Below are 20,078 nucleotides of genomic sequence, written 5' to 3'. Positions count from 1 at the left end.
GAAAGTCTGGATAAGAATAATCACTGTATCCTCCTTCTGTGAATCCTCAGAGGACACAGCAGGGGGTTATTCATGGGGACTGAAAACTTTGAGAAGAGCAGATTGAGTGTAGCAGGTGGAAGCTGTTTTGTGTATAATTGGTCAATTATGTCCAATAGAACTCATCACTGCCTTCATCACTCTTAATGTGCAATGATGTTGTTGTTTTCTTGAGGGTGGCGTTGCCTATATTACTCTCTCATGTCTTCCTGGCTGTCTCTTTCACTTCTTCTGTCTGTCTCTTTCTTGATGTTTTTGTCACATGTCCATCAATCAGGCCAACGAGAACAGCCTGCTGAGTGCGCAGCTGAAGGGTTTCCCCCTCTTCCTCCACTCCAACCTGGGCCTGAAGGACTGCTCCGTCAACCCCAAGTCGCCCCTCCTTTTCATCACCCGCTCCGGGCAGCCGTTGCCGGGCCCGCTCCCGGGAGACGACTGGACCGTGTTCCAGTCCAACCACTCCACGTACGAGCCCGTGCTCCTGGCCAAGACCCAGTCCGCCGACAGCGTGGCGACGATCGGTCAGAACGCCGCCCTGCTCCCGTCGGTGGTGCAGGACCTGGGCCTCCACGACGGCATCCAGAGGGTCCTGTTCGGCAACAACCTGGTCTTCTGGCTGCACAAGCTGGTGTTTGTGGACGCCGTGGCCTTCCTGACGGGGAAGAGGCTCTCGCTGTCCCTGGAGCGCCACGTCCTGGTGGACGTGGACGACATCTTCGTGGGCAAGGAGGGAACCCGCATGAAGGTGCCTGATGTGAAGGTAAGTTCCAAGTCTCAAATCCACGTGTGTTCATGGTTGTAGATCTATTCCTTTTGACACGCAACATCCTACGTAGTGTAAACAAAGAGTATAGAAGCCAAGAGATGGAACTCTGGCGCTTTGACCAATATAGGCTCTATGCACAGCAGCCATATCGTCAAGAAATTCACAGGTGTTGCCAATGATACCAATGAAGGCTCTGTTCCATTCTGGTCAAACGGGTGCTGATGTTGTGCATGTTGGCTCACTGGAAACACTCTGCAACACCAGTGGGTCTAAAATTGGGTATCAGGGACCGTTGAGGGGGTTCCAAATGGCCTCTTACGGGTGTGTAACTCTGAGAGTATACAAATGGAACCAAATGGACCCGTAAGGGTCCATTTGGTTCCATTTGTACACTCTCATTTGTACACTCCCATTTGTACACTCTCATTTGTACACTCTCAAAGTTAAAAAGTCTTTGAGAACCACTGTGCTACTCTAAATGGAACAGAGCCTTCATTAGCATCATTGGTAACACCTGTGAAGGAAGTGATACTATGGCTGGTATGCATAGAGCCTATTGAACTGTAATGAACACACACGTGAGGTAATTAAATTCCCTCTCCCTTGTTCTAACGGTGGTTGCCAGGCAATTCAACTGTTAAATTCAACTTTTCTGCTCATGCTGAAAAACGTAGAAACCGACAACCGACATAATGCTGTTGCTGTTTGCGCGATTGAACCACTCCGCTGCGCGTGCATGTAGATATGACCGCCACAGAATTGGATTTGTGAGACCGACCAGCTGGTCAGGATCACGGCCGAGCAGCTGAAAACTGGCCGATTCTGATTTGGTTTGGGTGGGCTGATTGCTTGGTACATTTACACATACCGTACAAGCCAGCAGTTGTACTAGCCAGTTACAATGTGATTGTCCCTCCGCCTAAGGGATGATCAATTTATCTTGTAGCAATAGCTACCAAGTCTGAGAATAATTACACAATAAGCAGAAAAGGAGAATTGTTTAAAAACACAATTTGCGTCCATGTCTTCTAATGTAATGTGTTGTTGGCTACTGTGTGTGTACTGTGAACGAACAGGGACCGGAGGGACAGAGCAAGAGGAGGCTGTCACTAGTTAATCGATTGTGGAGGCTGTTGTTTTCTTGGACAGAAAATAGAAATAGAAACTTGATAAAATGGGTCTTATATATACCTAGACAGCAGTTAGTATACCAGAGTGGCCCACCCCAGCAAAACCCTCTTTTTTTCCTTTCTTTTTTTTTAAACATTTTGTTAGGATGAATTGACTGTCAAATACCCCTAGCAGCACCATTTGTCCAGGAGCTTATTGGTATTTCAGTTCTGACCATTCAGGAACCCGTACCAAATTGCCTCCGGTTCTCAGTACTTAGCCCTAGCTCATAGGCTTGCATATTTGTATGTGTTTGAGTGAAAGTGAAATTATTTATTTGATGCTGCACAACACAGGCTGACTACTTATGTTCATACATAGTATGGTGATGGTCTATCATTTAGCCAAATGAAAATGGTGATCTTTACCAATAACAACAAAAATGCTTCACAAGATCAATGTTGGTGTAACATAAGAGATTTGCTAAAACAAGTATAGATAACCATTAGAACTACGATCCAACTTTCATGAAGAGCATGAAAGTTGGATTTTGCATACAGACAATCCCTGAGCTAGACCACTGGTTCTTAACATATGGTAAGGGGACCCCCAGAGGTCCCAGGCGTCCCCAGCTAAAATGTTTGAGAAAAGGCTGAGAATCACTGCTCTAGATCAGGGGTCTTCAACGTTTTTCAGGCCAAGGAACCCTGTGAGAGAGAGATAAAGCAGGGACCCCCATTATGTATTGTATAAAATATTTTTTTTCCCATAGATTTCATAGGCAGCTTCATAGACTTGTTTGACAGCACTGTCATCAGTGTGCGTTGGATTCATGTTAATGTGGATTTTCAGACATTTGACCACTTAAACCGTCAATACTAAGTAGGTTAAACTTGCCCTTTCACTCTGTACTTGGTCTGCTCTTTTTCCCCCTTACACCAAACCTCGTTGGCAAAAATAGCAGATCTACAAGCGCACTGCTAGGCGTTGTGCGCTTGTAGATCTGCTATTTTTGGCTAAAGTTCTCCTCAGAATAGGGATGCTTGGTTGAAGCGGTTAATGTAAAAATCACACAAAGATTTGGTGGACCCCCTGTAGTAACTCTGAGGACCCCCTAAAGGTCCCCAGACCCCCTGTTGAAGACCTCTGCTCTAGATATCTTGACTTATGGCCATGTCGTAAAAAGACGGCCGACGGTCCTCTTCCTTTTCACTGAGACGCAGTGGAACACGGTGTAGGTAGCGTACAGAAAGCAGTTCATGTGGGATTTGAACAAGCCAGCCGAGGGCGTCCCTAAGCAGAAATAAAGAGACCAGAAATATTGGTTGTTGTCCCCCCAAACACCCATGTGCCGTCCCTCTGCTAGTTAAAACCAGCCTCTTTCCTCCTGAATGGTTCCGTCCCAGGATGCCTCAAAGCAGACAGACTCCAGTGCTCATACTGTCACAGAAGCTCAGTGGCCATGAATATTTCAATGTGCCTCTAGAGACATACAAAGAAAGAGAACTCCTTCTTGCGTCCCCTTCTTGAGTGGAACAGACCCCCCCCCCCCCCACATGCAGGCAGGGGGTAGAGGAAAACTTGGGGAAGAGGCATCAAGGCTTTCTCACTGGCAAGGCAGCACAACTGCTAGGAAGAATGAATCGCAGCCTGAGAGAGGGTGGGTGGGTGTGTGTGTGTGTGTGTGTGTGTGTGTGTGTGTGTGTGTGTGTGTGTGTGTGTGTGTGTGTGTGTGTGTGTGTGTGTGTGTGTGTGTGTGTGTGTGTGTGTGTGTGTGTGTGTGTGTGTGTGTGTGTGTGTGTGTGTGTGTGTTATCATCCAGTCAAATGAAACAAACACCCAAAATCAGAGGAGAGCAAAGAATCAAAAACAATGGAGGATAGCCTGAAGCAACTTCGGGGTCAATGTTGTTGCTGTGTTCCAAAAGAATCTTCCACAATAAAGATTTGTAGATTGCATGCACATCCACATCCACACACATGCCTGGAAGTGTAAACGTGCCTGTGGGAGGGTGTGCATGCTCATTAACGTGCCCGTTTACAATTTAGGCATTTAGCGGACGCTCTTATCCAGAGCGACTTACAAAAAGGTAAACACATGCACCAAAAGCAGAGAGACAGTGTAGTGCGTCAGTAAATTAGGATCACAGGTAAACCAAGAACCTAGCATCAGTCTAAAAACAATACTATCAAAAATAATCATCTATACACTAAAGGATACCAGGTACACAATGAACCTAGCATCAGTCTAAATAACATGCTATCTAAATTACATCTTGCATAAGTCTGCATGGCCGTTTACTGTATACTGTATATGTGTGTGTTGCCTCACTTGTTTACTGTGTTTTGTTTACTGTGTTTTCCGGCTCAGGCTCTACTTGAGACACAGAAGGAGCTTCGTACTCATGTACCCAACTTCACGTTCAACCTGGGCTTCTCTGGGAAATTCTTCCATGCCGGTAAAATCCTGTGGCCTTTTGAGAGCCCCCTGTTTATTCAGCCTCAGCACTGATAAAAAACATGGCACCAAACTGAATGTGATAACACCCGTACAACTGTAGTTGAAGAACAAGTTTTCACATGCTCTTTTTTTGTCTTTCTTTATCCATCACCCTTCTATCTCATATCTCGTTGTTCTTCTGTCTGAATCCGATCCCGTGCTTCATTTACTTCTCTTTATTCGTTTCTACCTTCACTTTGCCCGTTTCCTTTACCTGCTTAACTTAACTTTTTTCATTGACCTTGCATTACCTTTACCCTTTTTATGGCATGGCTCGTACAGTGTGTGTGTGTGTGTGTGTGTGTGTGTGTGTGTGGGGTCTGGAGCTAATCTCACAAACCAAACCACTGGACATCGTCGTAAACTTTGTGCGCACGCTCCCAGTAGGCCACTGAAGTACCTCCATATAAACATTTTTTAAAAAGCCATATTTTCTCATACTTTTTGAAATATAGAAATAAAAACTTTTTATAATGAAAGTCAAATTGGCCTTTTAAAATCTTCACATGAACCCTCAAATTGACTTGAAAAATAATGTAATATAACTGTACATGAGAAATAGACTTCATAGTTGTGATATTGAAACGTATTGTTAGTCATATTTTCTGTATTGTAATGACAGATTACATTAGATTACCCTGGCTGTGGAACCCCTGACCCCTGAAGTACTGCAATAGGTCATACAGTATAAACACAGTGGTGGTCAGACAAGACAAACTCAAGTTGGTAAATTCGTAGCAGTAGTAGTCCCACCGCTTTACAGCGGCTTAAATGCATAAAACACCTTAAACATTATTTACCCATTCAATCCGGGAACTCAAAACTGTGTCATTTTAGATTTTTAGCTATATTTTATACTTTGGGCTATTCAAAAATAGCAGATATACAAGCTCATAGCGCGGCACCGAGTGCCGCGCTACGAGCTTGTAGATCTGCTATTTTTTTGAATAAACTTTTTTTTTGTTGCAAATCTTGGAATATCGTTTGTCTGTGTTCCTGAAGGTTCGGATGAGGAGGACCTGGGAGATGACTTGCTGCTGTCCTACGTCAAGGAGTTCTGGTGGTTCCCACACATGTGGAGCCACATGCAGCCGCACCTCTTCCACAACCAGTCTGTGCTGGCTGAGCAGATGCTGCTCAACAAAAGATTTGCCATGGTGAGTCGCAGGAATCAAGCACTCATCCTGTGTCTAAAGGCAGTGTAATCAATTCCCAGTTTAGGCATTTAGCATGCAGCTCATTGACCATGACTCGCCAATCACCGTATGCTTGTTGACCATTTTCCAAAGATGTTCTTTGAGAAAGACAGCGTTTCCCATTCATTTCAGTACAAAACAATTTCACAACCAATACAATCAACTTGCTGGGACCTTGCTTGAGATGGGTACTAACACATCGTGTGCCAAACACGGTCTGAACCGTGTGTTTACATAGTGGCGGTTCCGAAGCTTCGGTGCCGAACACGGTCTGAACCGTGATTTCAGTCTTTTTGTTTTTTTTTGTTTTTCTCCGCGCGGGCGGGGCTAGAGCAGCTCTGGGAGCACCCATTGTAATCCTGCGAAGGAAGTGCCAGATCGCTCACCGGAAACATTTTTTTTTCCCCCATCCGCTTCCTGTCTATTTCCTACTTTGAAACGCCTATATCTCCGAATCTGTTTCCTGTGGGGAAAAACGGTCATGCGCGATGCGCGATCCCCCCCCCCCGTTGTAACCTGCGAGGGGAATGTTATGGTTCCAGCCTGTAGCCAGGCTCATGGCAGAACATGAATCGATGCTTTTTTTTGCGTGGATTTGCTTGTAACGCACGCGGACACTTTAAACAGCAAAGCGCAGTCAATGGGGAGAATGCTGGCACCCACGGTAAGTTGTTATGAAAAAATGCTGGCACCCGATGTGTTAATAGGGTGGCACTGTCTCAGGAGGCAGAGTGGCCGTATTGGAATTGAAATGTTTCCGGTTTGATCCCTAGCCCCTGCTGGCTTTGTGACAATTAGTGTCCTTGAGCAAGACAGTGACTGAAGAACAGCTAATTGCTCCCGATGAGCAGGTTGGTGCCTTGCGTGGTTTCCTCTGTCGATGGTTTGTCACTGTATGTCAGTGATTCTCAACCAGTGGTCCGGGGACCACCAGTGGTCCTTGAGGAGGTTCCAGGTGGTCCCCAGATAAATGATGGAGAGTTGATAACCAAATGGACCCTTATATATCTTTAACTCTTGAGAGTGTAAAATGAAACCAATCTGGCGTTAAAATTATTGTTAAACATCTGCATTACATAATTAAAGAATTGTTATTTTGATCAAAGTTTGCCTGATATCTCTCCTATGGTACCACATCAATACAGCATGGAATTGTGGACAAAATCCAACGAACAAACAAAATATTAAAAGTTTTGTGTCCGGGTAGCTCAGTCGGTAGAGCTCTCGCCTTCAGACCAAAAGGTCATGGGTTCGAATCCCGGGCACCGCCAACTCAGCGCATGAGTAGCACGGCTTGGGTGCGGCAAGTCGTGCGGTAAGTACTGGGAGCTGAGGATAGGTGTGGCGCTCCACCTCAGCAATGCATCTCCCAGGGGTCTAGCGCATTGTAACAGGGACAGACTCCTGCGTGTTACTCGGCTGATACCGACAATAAGCCACCTCCCGACCTACTTATATTATTGGGTCCGAGAGTCTAAATTTCATCAAATGGTTATGAATCTGTGACTCAAATGCAGAATAAATAATGGACCTTGAAAAGAAAAGCGTTGAAAAACACTGCTGTATGTGAAGGGTGAATATAATGTGCTTTGTAAAGCGCTTTGATGAAAGGCGCTACATAAATGCACCATTTATAGTTTAGGTAATGCTATACACTACAGTAGTTGCATTATTGTTGCCACAAATGGTCCCTGGAGAAGAGCTTGATTTGCGAATGAAATGCAATTCTCCATGACTTATTAATCACACCGTTTTGTTGGTTCAGTTGTCAGTTTTTAAAATAAAGTCGTTTTGTACAAAATGTAAACAAACGTACAATAACCGTGACCTCTGAAATTTAACGCACAACATATTGACGAAGCTGTGAGTAGACGATAACATGTTTATACCGTTATGGTCCTTCAACATTAAGTCAAACAACAGATAAAATGGAATTGGAGAGCAAGGATATTATGCTACAATTTATCTAGGATAACAAGAAAATAACACACACACACACACACACACACACACACACACACACACACACACACACACACACACACACACACACACACACACACACACACACACACACACAATTGTACAGGAGCTGGAGCTTTTTGCCTCTGGTCTTTACCATCCAAGTTTAGATGTGTTGATGTTCTCCTGATTACTTCTCATTCTCTCTTCACCAGGAGCATGGCATCCCGACTAACATGGGCTATGCAGTGGCTCCCCATCATTCTGGGGTGTACCCCGTACATCTGCAACTGTATGACGCCTGGAAGAAGGTGTGGGGCATCAAAGTGACCAGCACAGAGGAATACCCCCACCTGAAGCCTGCCCGCTTCCGACGAGGTTTCATCCACAGCGGCATCAGTGTAAGGCCACACACCCGTATTGTGCGGCTGCAATGTGTCTTACTGCTCTGGCTGGTCTATTTTCCTCCTCTGTGCTTTTTTGTTTCAGCTTATAGTTTTGTTCTTCTCTTCAGCTACGTAGTTCTTGCTCACTCTCCCCTCCAACTCCTGCAGCCGTCCATAATCTATTCTCTATCTGTCCATTTCTGACAAATCACAATCTTTGTGATCTCATCGTTGATGTCAATCATTTTCTTGCCATCCTACCTTTGACCCACCCATTTTGGAGACACATTTTGGTTTTTATTTACATCGATGTGGCAACAGGGGCCTCAAGGAAGCTATCATCATCTCCATAGTAGTTTACTGAACCGCATGGTATCAAACAGCCCTGTCACATGTAATTGTGAGACTTCAGTACCACAGTGATGACTGACAATGTTGGCCAGAAGATAGCAAATGCTTGTACAAAGCCAATCACTGAAATGTCAACATTGTGAAATTTTTGGCTTTTGTTTTGCTTGGCAGCGCTTGGGCAATCTAAAAAAAATGCGCGCACACACACACACCTAAACAAAGCTTTAGGATACCTTGGGAATGTTGTTTCACATTTTAATATTTGAAACTGTTTTTATTTTGCCTTAATCAAGCTTTGTTTTTGAGGTCATATCAAGCATTTCACAAGTCAACTAAAGCTCACTTTGAAAACAAAAGAATGGAAAATATTGAAATATTTCCGCAGGCTTTCACCGTGACCTTCAGTACAGATAGGAAATAATGACGCCTCAGTCCAGGTCCTTTGTAGTGGTTGCATTTCTTCATTCAGAACCTCTATCTCAAGGACAACAGTTTGGACAGTCTCCACTGCTTACCCATGATTGATATTCAGTTCCCCAGACTCTCCAAACTGTAAACGCATTTCCATGAATTTCCATATAGACTCAGAGTGGATAAGAGGTTTGCCTTGGCTAGATGAGCAGCATAATATGAACGTTATTGAAAGCAAACGATGTGTGTGGGACTATCGGCTTGGGTATTGACTGCTCTGTATTCAGCAGAGGTGTGTGTGTGTGTGTGTGTGTGTGTCACTTTGTTGATCTGTATTTCTGTGTTCATATTTCAGGTGCTGCCCAGGCAGACGTGCGGTCTCTTCACACACACCATCTTCTACAAAGACTACCCAGGCAGTCCGAATGAACTGGACAAGCTCATCAATGGGGGAGAACTGTTCCTCACAGTGCTGCTCAATCCTGTACGTTAAACGAACACGAACAACGCCTGGATGCTTACTTCGTTCACATTGCATTCATTTTAACCACTTTCATTGTCATTATAGGCAAAAATGAATTGTAATTGTAATTGCTTGTAGATTATTGAACGCATCCCTACTTCATGCTCCACCTTTTCATCCCGTCCTCAGATCAGCATCTTCATGACCCACCTGTCCAACTATGGGAACGATCGCCTCGGCCTGTACACCTTCAAGAGTCTGGTGAAGTTTGTCCAGACGTGGACCAACCTGAAGTTGCAGACCCTGCCGCCTATCCAGCTGGCCCAGAAGTATTTCAGCCTCTTCCCCTCTGAGAGAGACCCCCTCTGGCAGGTGAGACACTGAGAAATATGATCATGTCACAGCTTTTTTTTTATGGTAATTCTTTTTTTGGGAGGTGTTTATTTTGTGCAATATTGCACTGGGTGAGTTTGTCTGGCCAATACGTGTCCATGTCACTTACTTTACTCACTGACTCCCCATTGTTGAAACATGCATGTGTGCATGGTCCCACCAGGCTATGGGATGTACAGTATGTGTAACATCTTGATACATTAATTACATGTGTACATTCAATATCATTTATCTACACATGTCCCCACTGGGATGTATACAGGTCTGGCTTAACTATATGTTTACAGAGTCTTGTTGAACAATATTTACATAGCATGCTTTTAAATTAAAATGGTGAAGTCTCAGTTTGGTTTCCACAACAAACCAAATTATAATGTGACATTTTATGTGTGTTTATTTTGACGAGATGAAGATAAATATTTGAGTGTTTGTCTCCGAAAAATAGCAAACAGACGAACTCTGCAGCCTATCCTCAGCCTTAACAAATATTGCTCATTCTTTTGTTTTGGCTGTGCTGATACATACTGTACACAAGCAGCTGGTGACATCACATTCACAATATCAAAGGAGACACATGGTTGTCTATGCCCTCCCCAAGACCAACCAGTAGGGGTCAGCAGTGACAGCGACTACATTAGGGGGATTGGCATGGTGACTATTTACACCAAATCAATGACATCACCAGAACCAACCATTTATTTTCTGGGTAGATAACGCCGACAGCGTCGCATTGTAAGAGCTCATTAACCTTATTTCTGGAAGAACAGGACACTTAGGATATTTATTGACCATTAGAAATATATATTATTGTGTTGACAAACTAGTCATGGCTAATGTTCTGGACACTTTATTCTATATTGTGAAAACCTCCCGGAAATACATGTTAGTTTACAAACATTCTGATCTATAGGGAGTGAAAAAAGGGGGAGTAAAAGAAGAGTAAATTACCTCTCTTGAAATCCACTGATGGTTTACATTTATTTCATTTCTTACATTTTCTTCAAGTTCAAGTTCAAAATGAAAATTTAGTTTTTGTTTTCCTCTCCTTTTTGTGGCTACAGGATCCCTGTGAGGACAAAAGGCACAAGGACATTTGGTCCAAAGAGAAAACATGCGACCGCTTTCCCAAGCTGCTTGTCATTGGTCCTCAGAAGACAGGTGAGACGGAGCACCAGCACCCCCTACTGGCAACGGCTTGAAAATAATTTGGAGTATGCTTCTTTGAGGCAGTTTTTCAGTTTTATGTTCCTTTTACTTTGGGGTTTCTAACTAAGTTATATTGTTATTTAAAGAGATATCATATTATATCTCTTGCTCTTTACCTATTTTTCCCACCTGAACCCTCCTCCACTCGTTGATACATGTGTCCATCTCTGTCTCAATTTCCAGGGACAACAGCCCTCTACCTGTTTCTGGGCATGCATCCTGACCTGACCAGTAATTACCCCAGCAAGGAGACCTTTGAGGAGATCCAGTTCTTCAATGGACACAACTATCACAGAGGGATTGACTGGTATGTGACTGTGTGTGTGTGTGTGTGTGTGTGTGTGTGTGTGTGTGTGTGTGTGTGTGTGTGTGTGTGTGTGTGTGTGTGTGTGTGTGTGTGTGTGTATATATAATTGGTTCTGTCCTCTCTGGTTCAAGTTGTAGCGGTTAATGGAAGCACGTTGTGTAGTTTTGATCTGAAATGAAAATCTGAATACAATCACACCCTCCATGGCACATAATTAAAAGCCACCGACAGAGTAAACACAGGGTGTGTAGTGAAAAAGGATCGTATGCATTAAGAGCAAAGTGTATCAGCCTGTAATACCTTTTGTGTGTTTGTATTGAATTGTACCAGGTATATGGAGTACTTCCCTCTGCCCTCCAACACCAGTTCAGACTACTACTTTGAGAAGAGTGCCAACTACTTTGACTCTGAGGTCGCTGCAGAGCGGGCCGCAGCTCTTCTGCCCAAAGCCAAGATTGTCACCATCCTGATCAATCCAGCAGACAGGGCCTATTCCTGGTACCAGGTGTGTCTCAAATAGGGCCTGACCCACATATCACTTTCAAGCTGGCGTCCCTTATTTTGGAATGCCATTCAAGGGACAAAATAAAATAAATCCCAAAAATAATTAAATTTGCTGCTCACAATGCGTTGCGTTGTGAGCTTGTAGATCGGCGATGTTTTGAAATGTGTGAATAGGGCTTATGGGGTTAAATGAAATAAAGTTCAGTTTGTATTTATTTTTTATCTCAAAATGTTTTGGTTTATCGCTTTATTTGCTTATAAGTTCAATGTTCTCAAATAGAAACTTGAATCAAATCAAAGTTTTCCAAATTGATTAGAACATTTTGGTCAACCGCCGGTGCCGTTCCCAAAATCGGGATCAGACACAGCATCTCTAACAGCCTTAACACATTGATTGCCTAGATCGAGTTAACTCGTTTTTGAGAATCCATCACTTGCTTGCCTAGATCGAGTTTTAGGCAAGCAACTCGTTTTTTTTTGTTTTGTTTTTTTTTTTGACCGAAAGATGATTTTTCGAATGATGATTTTTCGAAGAGACTCCTATCCACTTCCTTGTTAACTTAAAACTTAAAAATTCTGTATCTCGGCTCCTGAGTACTTTTTTTTTCAATGAAAAATCTCTTGGCATAAAACTGCAAAAAATCTGAAAAAATTCTGGCAGTGAATGTGTTAATTGTAAAAAAAATAAAACCACAACCATATTCGTGCTGGCCATTCAAATGAGTAACGATTCACGTTTTTCAGAAGGGTGTATTCGCGTGACAAACGTAATTAACTACAAATCTGTCACCATGATCATTCATTACCATCAACATTCATCACAAATTCATCACAATCACATTATTTTAGCTAGCTAGGTATGGCAATGATATCAGCACAAAAAGGAAAAGTCATTATTTTCTTTTTTTACTCTTGAATATATTAAAAAAACCTTTCCATTTATTGTAGTTGATGACAAAACGTAAAGATGTAGTGTATTTGGAGGCCATAGCATAGAACATAAAAACTAAGAGATGTAGAGTTGGTCCGTATGACAACATCACATGAAATTGCTGAGAAAGAAAATATGAAAACACTGCATCTCACAGAGCCATAAACTAGCAGACGAAATAGTCAGAAATGAAATGAGGCATGGATTACATCTATTCGATCCAAGGTTATCCAGGGTTATTGTGGATGAAAGCGCCTCTCTAATTAATTCATCCTGCCTTATTGTGTATCTCAGAACATCAGTTAAAGGCTCACAATCATTGATCTTTATCTCGGATCTTATTGAGCTCAAGAATACCACCGCAGTAGGAATTACTGATTGGACTGCTGAGATATTGCGTGATGAAGTCTTATTTAAACACTGTCTGGTGGCGGCTCTGTAATATGGAGCGACTTGGAGGCTGGTCAGCTGCTTCAGCTAAAGAATAGTTTGACAACTAATGCACGAGCACTTGAAAACAAGGCAGGCACGCCAACAGAAGCAGGCCTAAAGTCTGTCGACTGAGCGCCATCCAAGTTGCATGCCACGAGGGTGGGAATATACTTTGAAATCGCACATAGTACTTGACAATGGAAGTAAATTAGTCTACGTAGTGTCGACAACATCCGAATCAAGAAAAGAGGCTGCATACTGTAACTCTTAGCCACGATTCGGTATGAATTTATTCACAACCAACGTTTGACCACTAAGGTCTTCTTAAGGGTTTTGAAACCCTGTCCGAAACATTGGTCTTGTTTTCTGCACCGTGGTCAGCACCTCCACAACTCTGTTGGGTGCCCTAACCGCCCTTCTGTCTTGTTTGTTTGCTCAGAACATTGTAACAACGTTTAAACTTATACAGTAGATACGGTGGCTGGTTACGGCATCCAGCCACTCGTGGGTGCTGTTAGTTAAGGAGTGTTGAGGATACAAACGTGTTGGTGGTTATTATGATGCAAGACAACACCATTTAGAAAGTATGAAATGAATCGATATTGAGCAACTGTCTGGCCTCTTTCTTGCTTAAAGGGAAGTATTTTTCATCATGTGATTTCAATTTCTGCTGAGGTCGCGTGAATTACTGTCAACTGCGGTGGTCTGCCATCTTGTCTGCAGCCTGATCAGAGTTGCTTTTGTGAAAAACGTTGCTTTATGATGGATGGTCTTGAAGAACTTAAATACTGAGTCTCTGCAGTCCAGAGACATCAGAGTATCACAGTCAATCAATTTGATAAAAGTGCAGGATGGGAAAGAGGTTCTTCCAGAGATTGTCCCATCATTGAAAATCAGCTCTTATGTTCACCAAAATGCTTGGCCCTCCTCTTGAGTCTTGGAAACCAACAAAGTACAGTACGTGAAAAAGTGGGTGCTTACCAGAAGGTCTGCTGACCCGTTAAGCATGTAGTAAACATTGTTAGTGGGTGAGAGAAGAACATTATAATCCTTTGAGAACACAATTCTTATGCAATTATTGTTTTTGGTATTTTGCACTGTTATTCATAATTCAGGGTTGAAATGGTCTAACTGCTTACTAACAGAAAATTGTGCTACACTTCACTAAATGTAAAGTCAAGTAAAAGAGTCAAATTTTCTGCTTCAATACAAGAACTGAGAAGTAGGCTATATTTACCTTGCTCAGATCAAGTGAGTGCTCTCAAAAATAAAACTACAAATTTTGGCTTAGAATTGTGTTTAGTCAAGAATACTCAACTCAAACATAATAAAAGAGCACTAAACACCATTGTCTGCCATCAAGCATGCACAGCCATAATTATCCATAATAATTATCACAGACCTTACAGTAGTCTCTGCTCTTCACTGTTGCATACAGCACCGTTTGAGAAGAAATGATTATGTTGTAACAGAATTTAGACTGTTCGCCTGATGTTGTATACATTTTATGCAATGTTTAAATCCAGTGATGCATCCAGTGTCAGACACACACCACTGTAACACTGTCCTTCCTGTCCCACAGCACCAGAGAGCCCATGATGACCCGGTGGCCTTAAAATACTCCTTCCACAATGTCATCACAGCAGGCCACAACACCCCCATCAAACTGCGGGTGCTCCAGAACCGCTGCCTGGTACCGGGTTGGTACGCCATCCATATGGAGCGCTGGCTCAACCACTACCACTCCAGCCAGGTACTGTAGTATTTGTAGGCTGTTAACCGTTGGACCTATATAGGGGATTTTTGCTTTTTCACTGTCTTTGTTTGTTAGCCTAGGACATGGGTGCCTTTCGTAAATTCACTCCCAGGGCGTTGGAGCTCACTGAGGGCGGTGGTGTTCAGAAATTCAGACTCTTAACACATTGAGTGCCATAAACGGTCCGGACCGTTTTTGAGAAGCTATGTGTTATGTGCCATAAACGGTCCGGACCGTTTTTGGCCCATTTTTAAAAATAAATATTTTTCCCACGTGGGGCGCTCTAACGAAACTTTGGGATCATCCAAGGAGTCTCTAAGAAGGAGAGGCCGGATGTGGATCCATGTCAAAAATGCTTCCGGTTGTCCGCTCCAATGTTAACTCCTTGACTAAAAGCTTAATATCTCCATTTCTTTTTAACGTGGTGGAAGTGAGCCGTTTTCGATCGGCGATCACTCTGCAATAGACCATATTCACACGGCGGCCATATTGCCATTAAGTCAATGAAATGCCACCCCAGCTGCCACCCCAGTTGCCACAGCAACGCAATGTTAAATTCCAAAATGGCCGCCATGTGAATATGGACTATGGAGGATCACGTTAGAAATATTGTTCCAGGCGTTAGTCGGGACCCTCCGCCGTCTCGCATGCACGCTTTGTTTACATGCACGTCCTCGACGGGGATTCTACAGCACGAAACATATCAACGTAAGTGGATGGAAGATATGCTGGCACTAGATGTACCCTATTTTAATAAACCTCTGGCACACAATGTGTTAAAAATAAATTCTGAGTACTGAACTCATAATGCTCTTAGACCCACTGCGCTCTGAACGCTCTCTGAACACTAAGCTCTGAACGCTCTCTGAACACTGAGCTCTGAATGCTCTCAGAACACTAAGTTCTGAACGCTTACAGAGCTCTACATGCGCTCTCAGGACACTAAGCTCTGAATGCTCTCAGAGTTCAGAGCTATGACGTCTCTCAGATAAACCTGTGATAATGATTAAAGGTTTTCATAAATTCTCAAAATTAGGTTGTTTCCAAACCAAATTTAAAGAGAGGAGAAAGGAAACGTTCAAAAGGGCATAAAAAACCCAGGGCCAGTCACTCGGTGTAGTTTTGAGAAGTAAAAAGCCTGTAATTCAATGGGCTTGACACATTTAAATACACCAACGCGTGTCGGCTTGCGCCTGACACATGGAAGTGACCGGTATCAGTGAAGAGGAACAATGGGATCAAGTTGATCCCCATTGTGTGTGTTTTCATGTCAGTGTGTTTAGTATTGAGGGAATTCATATATTGAAAAGAAAGGGTGCGATTTTGGTTCGTTGGGGTCAAAGGAGTGTGTGTGTGTGTGTGTGTGTGTGTGTGTGTGTGTGTGTGTATATATTTGTTAGTTAGTGTGTGTGTGTGTGTGTCTCTGTCCTTTCTGTACTGGTTAAGTTCTATAAAGGATATCTAATGATTTATACTCCTGTGTCTCTTCTAGTTGCTGGTACTCGATGGCCAGATGTTGAAGACTGAGCCGGCCTCAGTCATGGATAAAATCCAAAAGTTTCTAGGCCTGGCCAACGCAGTCAACTATCACAAGATCTTAGCGTGAGTGTCTATGTTTCAGATTGTTTTGTAAAGTCAAATGTGTCAGAGCAGGCATTGGCACATGTTTTGCATTATTAGAGGCCTCCTCCAATGACCTTAAAATTACTTAAAGGCGCTCGGCTGTCGCAGTGGTAAAACTGCCTGCCCACCACAGCGGAGGTTGTGGGTTCGATTCCACAGCGGTGCATCCGGCTTTGTCGAATGTGTATACGAACACAATTGGCCCGTGTTCGGGGAATGATATTTGTCACTGCACGTAATCCTATGGGCTGGGGCGATGCCTTTCAGTGTTGGGTAGGAGGAGTAGGAAGAAGGCTCTACCTACGTTCTCCCGGTGGGAGCTCCTCACTGGCAGGTGGATACGACAGCAGTGACAACACATGTGTGTGAGGAGGAATCAATTTGCATCCCGACTAAATTGGGGAGAAAAAGGGCAATTATTTTTTTTGTTGATGATAACACTCAAAACGGTGTGTGATATTATCATACCTGTCACAATTACTAACAAAATGAGTTTCATTTGTGCAGCAGGTGAATCAAGGTGAGACTTGCCTCCATTGCAATATAAACAAATGATTTGCATTGATTGCTTACATTTGATACTTAACCCCCCCAAATCTCCAGGTTTGACCCTAAGAAAGGCTTCTGGTGTCAACTGCTAGAGGGAGGGAAGACTAAGTGTTTGGGAAAGAGTAAAGGACGGAGGTACCCTGACATGGACGCTGAGGTATGATGTCTCTCACATACTGTATCGTTTGTAGATGTACTGTATTTTATCTACCATATATAATTCATCCTGACAGTTGTATTTGTAAATGTTCAATATCCTTTCTTTGTTTCACCACCAGTCCCAGGCGTTCCTCAGGGATTACTACAGGGATCACAACATTGAGCTGTCCAAGCTGCTGTACAGGATGGGTCAGCCGCTACCCAGCTGGCTCAGGGAGGAGCTGGTTCATACCAGGTAGCAGCACCATGGTGGTCCACAGACTGAACCGCTGCTCAACCCCTGCCCTCCATCGGGGGTTTGGGGGTTTGTGACAGAGTATGATGGGAACTCTCTTGGAAGATGAAGTGGGACATATTCGACCCACTGGTTCTAGATGAGAATCAATATCTAAAGAGAATCGATCAAAGTGGAGATTTGAACACAGGTTGACCAACCTTAACATAGTGTGATCTTCATGAAATAGATGGATGGATGAAGGAAGAGTGGGTGGTGAGGAGGAATGCTGCATAGATGATAACCGGAGACAGTATTTAAGCGCATTCCCCTCCCTTCTCTTTGTAAACCTTTATACAGTACAAACCAGAGACACGCAAGCCTTTTGGTGCAGGATTGTACCATGTTGTCACAGTGATAACATCTCCTACTCTCCTCATTTACACCTCTCCTTCACATGAACTAAAATCTTCATCTTAAAATCAGAAGAACGAAGGCTGAGACTGTCAGTCTGCAGTGAGTGGGGTCGAGCTCACTTGAACACACAACCAATTGTGTTTCCAACTACAAAATGTACTGTACGAGTTGCCATGTTTGGAGCACAGTTAAGCAGGCAATGCAGAATGAATGGAGCTACTGTAGATTACTAGCTACTTGATGGACAAGACGACCTGGGCAACAGGTGCCCGTGGTGTCAAAAAGGAATTGTGTGGGATTAGCGGGCATCACTGACTGAGGCTACATGTTGTAGCTGATAGGCCTTGCTAGAATATAGTTATCGCATTTACAAGTGCCAGGACAGAATCTTCAATATAATATTATCATGTGGACTTTTGAGGGTTCTTCTTTTGTTTTTGTTTTTTTAAGATAGATTTTTTTTTTACCCAGATTTTTTTGTTTTAACTTTTCTATGATGCTGTTGGTGATGCATTGCATTATTGTAGAATGTACCACAACACAAAACACTACAGCTCAGTTTAGTTTTTAAGTGTCACAGGCGCAGATGTACAATAGCCTGGTTTGTTAATTTGTCAGTGTCTTAACCTTCTCTAGAGTCATTCTCATGGCTAAATCAGCAGGATCCGCAGGATGAACGTTGAAAGCACAATATTTAAAGTACTCTAGAGTGACCATCATTTCTCATCGTACACGTTTGGAAAGCACAGTCATACAAATGGATCTTACTACAGTCTGTGAAGGTAAACATAAGCTAGCTAAATATCCATTTAATACACACTCCAGTCCAAGAGTTTCAAACAGGATGTACAGAAGAAAAAATAATTCTGGTTGGTACCAGTTTTCAGCAAGGGGTGGGCAGTTGTCAAACATTTTGTAAATTTGTCCTGTGTTTCATTTCATTTAGCAGTTGATTTTAAGTTGTCTCTTGGGAGAAAAACATAACTGATGCCAGGCGAACCAACAGTATGACTTGTAGACCGTACAGGCGGGTCTTACCACTGCAACTAGATGTCAAGCATTGATTACAGAAGCTGCTCTTTTTGCAATAGTTTTGTACGATGTTCTGACGTAATAACGATGCACATGTTGGTCCTCTTTTTATTTCCTGACATTGTAATGTACATAATACGCAGCGCTTGATCAACCTAAATTATTGAATGTGGGTTTACACTCTCCATTAGTCCCTTCTCACAGTGTGAAATGTCAGTACTGTACTAAAGGGAGTGGACGTGTATTGTTCTTTTACTTCATTTCATTGTACGGAGGTACAGTACATTATGTCGACAAGATTGTTTCCTTCTCACATCCTCTCACTGCCAACTGTTGTACATAGGTACCGAATCTCTTCATATAAAGTATTAATTAAAGTGATAACGCATAACAGCAACAATGGTACTAATCTCCTGGACTGTATGATAAAGATTTGTAATTGTTGTCAATAATTTTTACAGTGTAACTAATATTGTCGGTGCTTTTTAATTTGCAAATAAAACACCACTGTATTTTTCAGTAGTCAGCCATTTTACTTTCTTGCCTCATTAACCTCATTGTCTTCCTCCGTTTGCCCAGAAGTCATATTTTTCATTGAGGCCCACGTTCACCAAAAAGATCACCAAGTAAGGATGATCTCTTGTAAGACAGTTTCATGCAGAATGAAGACTAATTGCATTTCTAAAGGCCTGAAAACTGAAATGAAGGATGTTAAGTGAGGATTTGTCTGTTAGATAAAAATGTTACTTTTTTGTTTTGGTTTCACTTATGATTTAGTATAAAGCCAGTTGTACAGGTTACTGAATGTCGAAGGAACTTCTCTAACACATATGATCACGAATAGAGTCCTTGTAAAAAAATGTGTCTGTCTATTAGTGTTTCGGGTAACTTTGGACAAAAGAAAATTTGTGTCCTAGAATCATATGGCTTTCAGAATTTTCTAGTTGGATCTTTGTCATTGGGGAACGCCCTGCAGAACAAAGGGGAATTTGCTGTTCTAGGAAGTGTAATAAATAAATGTGATATGAGTCATCATTAATGCATCCTTTTAGGCCAGGGGTGACCTAACAGTACATACCAGACTGATCTAGTCTTGGATTAGTATCACATAGTATCATAAAATCTATCATCTATCATTATGTCATCATTGCCATTGTACATCTTACACCTTCCTTAAGCTGTATAAGATGATTCTGTTTAAGAATCATTTATAGTTTATAATTTTTCACATCTCCTTGAACAGATATATTTGTTCTATGTGCTTTTCCTCAACCTTACATTTAAACTAATCTCTTCACTGTTCCACTTCACAGATAGATGAATTTGCATTAAGTCACGGACTGTAAGTGGGTCATTAGGATTTATCTGACAG

The 20,078-nt window shown here is 42.6% G+C and overlaps 1 protein-coding gene across 1 annotated transcript in view; it reads left to right on the top strand.

Moving 5' to 3' along the window:
* The window catches only part of ndst1a (N-deacetylase/N-sulfotransferase (heparan glucosaminyl) 1a), a 62,469-nt gene extending 43,241 nt beyond the window's left edge, over positions 1–19,228 (top strand). Inside the window, exons 3-15 of the mRNA XM_084041086.1 lie at positions 317–799; positions 4,286–4,373; positions 5,417–5,571; positions 7,788–7,973; positions 9,076–9,204; positions 9,373–9,555; positions 10,638–10,734; positions 10,966–11,089; positions 11,420–11,594; positions 14,539–14,709; positions 16,205–16,314; positions 16,939–17,041; positions 17,163–19,228. Of these exons, the coding sequence (XP_083897212.1) occupies positions 317–799; positions 4,286–4,373; positions 5,417–5,571; positions 7,788–7,973; positions 9,076–9,204; positions 9,373–9,555; positions 10,638–10,734; positions 10,966–11,089; positions 11,420–11,594; positions 14,539–14,709; positions 16,205–16,314; positions 16,939–17,041; positions 17,163–17,282 (2,124 nt within the window). The 3' untranslated portion in view covers positions 17,283–19,228. The remainder of the gene's footprint in view (positions 1–316; positions 800–4,285; positions 4,374–5,416; positions 5,572–7,787; positions 7,974–9,075; positions 9,205–9,372; positions 9,556–10,637; positions 10,735–10,965; positions 11,090–11,419; positions 11,595–14,538; positions 14,710–16,204; positions 16,315–16,938; positions 17,042–17,162) is intronic.
* The last annotated feature ends 850 nt before the right edge of the window (positions 19,229–20,078 follow it).

This window comes from Gymnoscopelus microlampas (genome assembly GCF_963454915.1).
Source record: "Gymnoscopelus microlampas genome assembly, chromosome: 18".
In the NCBI taxonomy this organism is placed as follows: domain Eukaryota; kingdom Metazoa; phylum Chordata; class Actinopteri; order Myctophiformes; family Myctophidae; genus Gymnoscopelus; species Gymnoscopelus microlampas.
The sequence above is the reverse complement of the archived record's forward strand: the minus strand, read 5'-3'. Positions and strand labels throughout refer to the sequence as shown.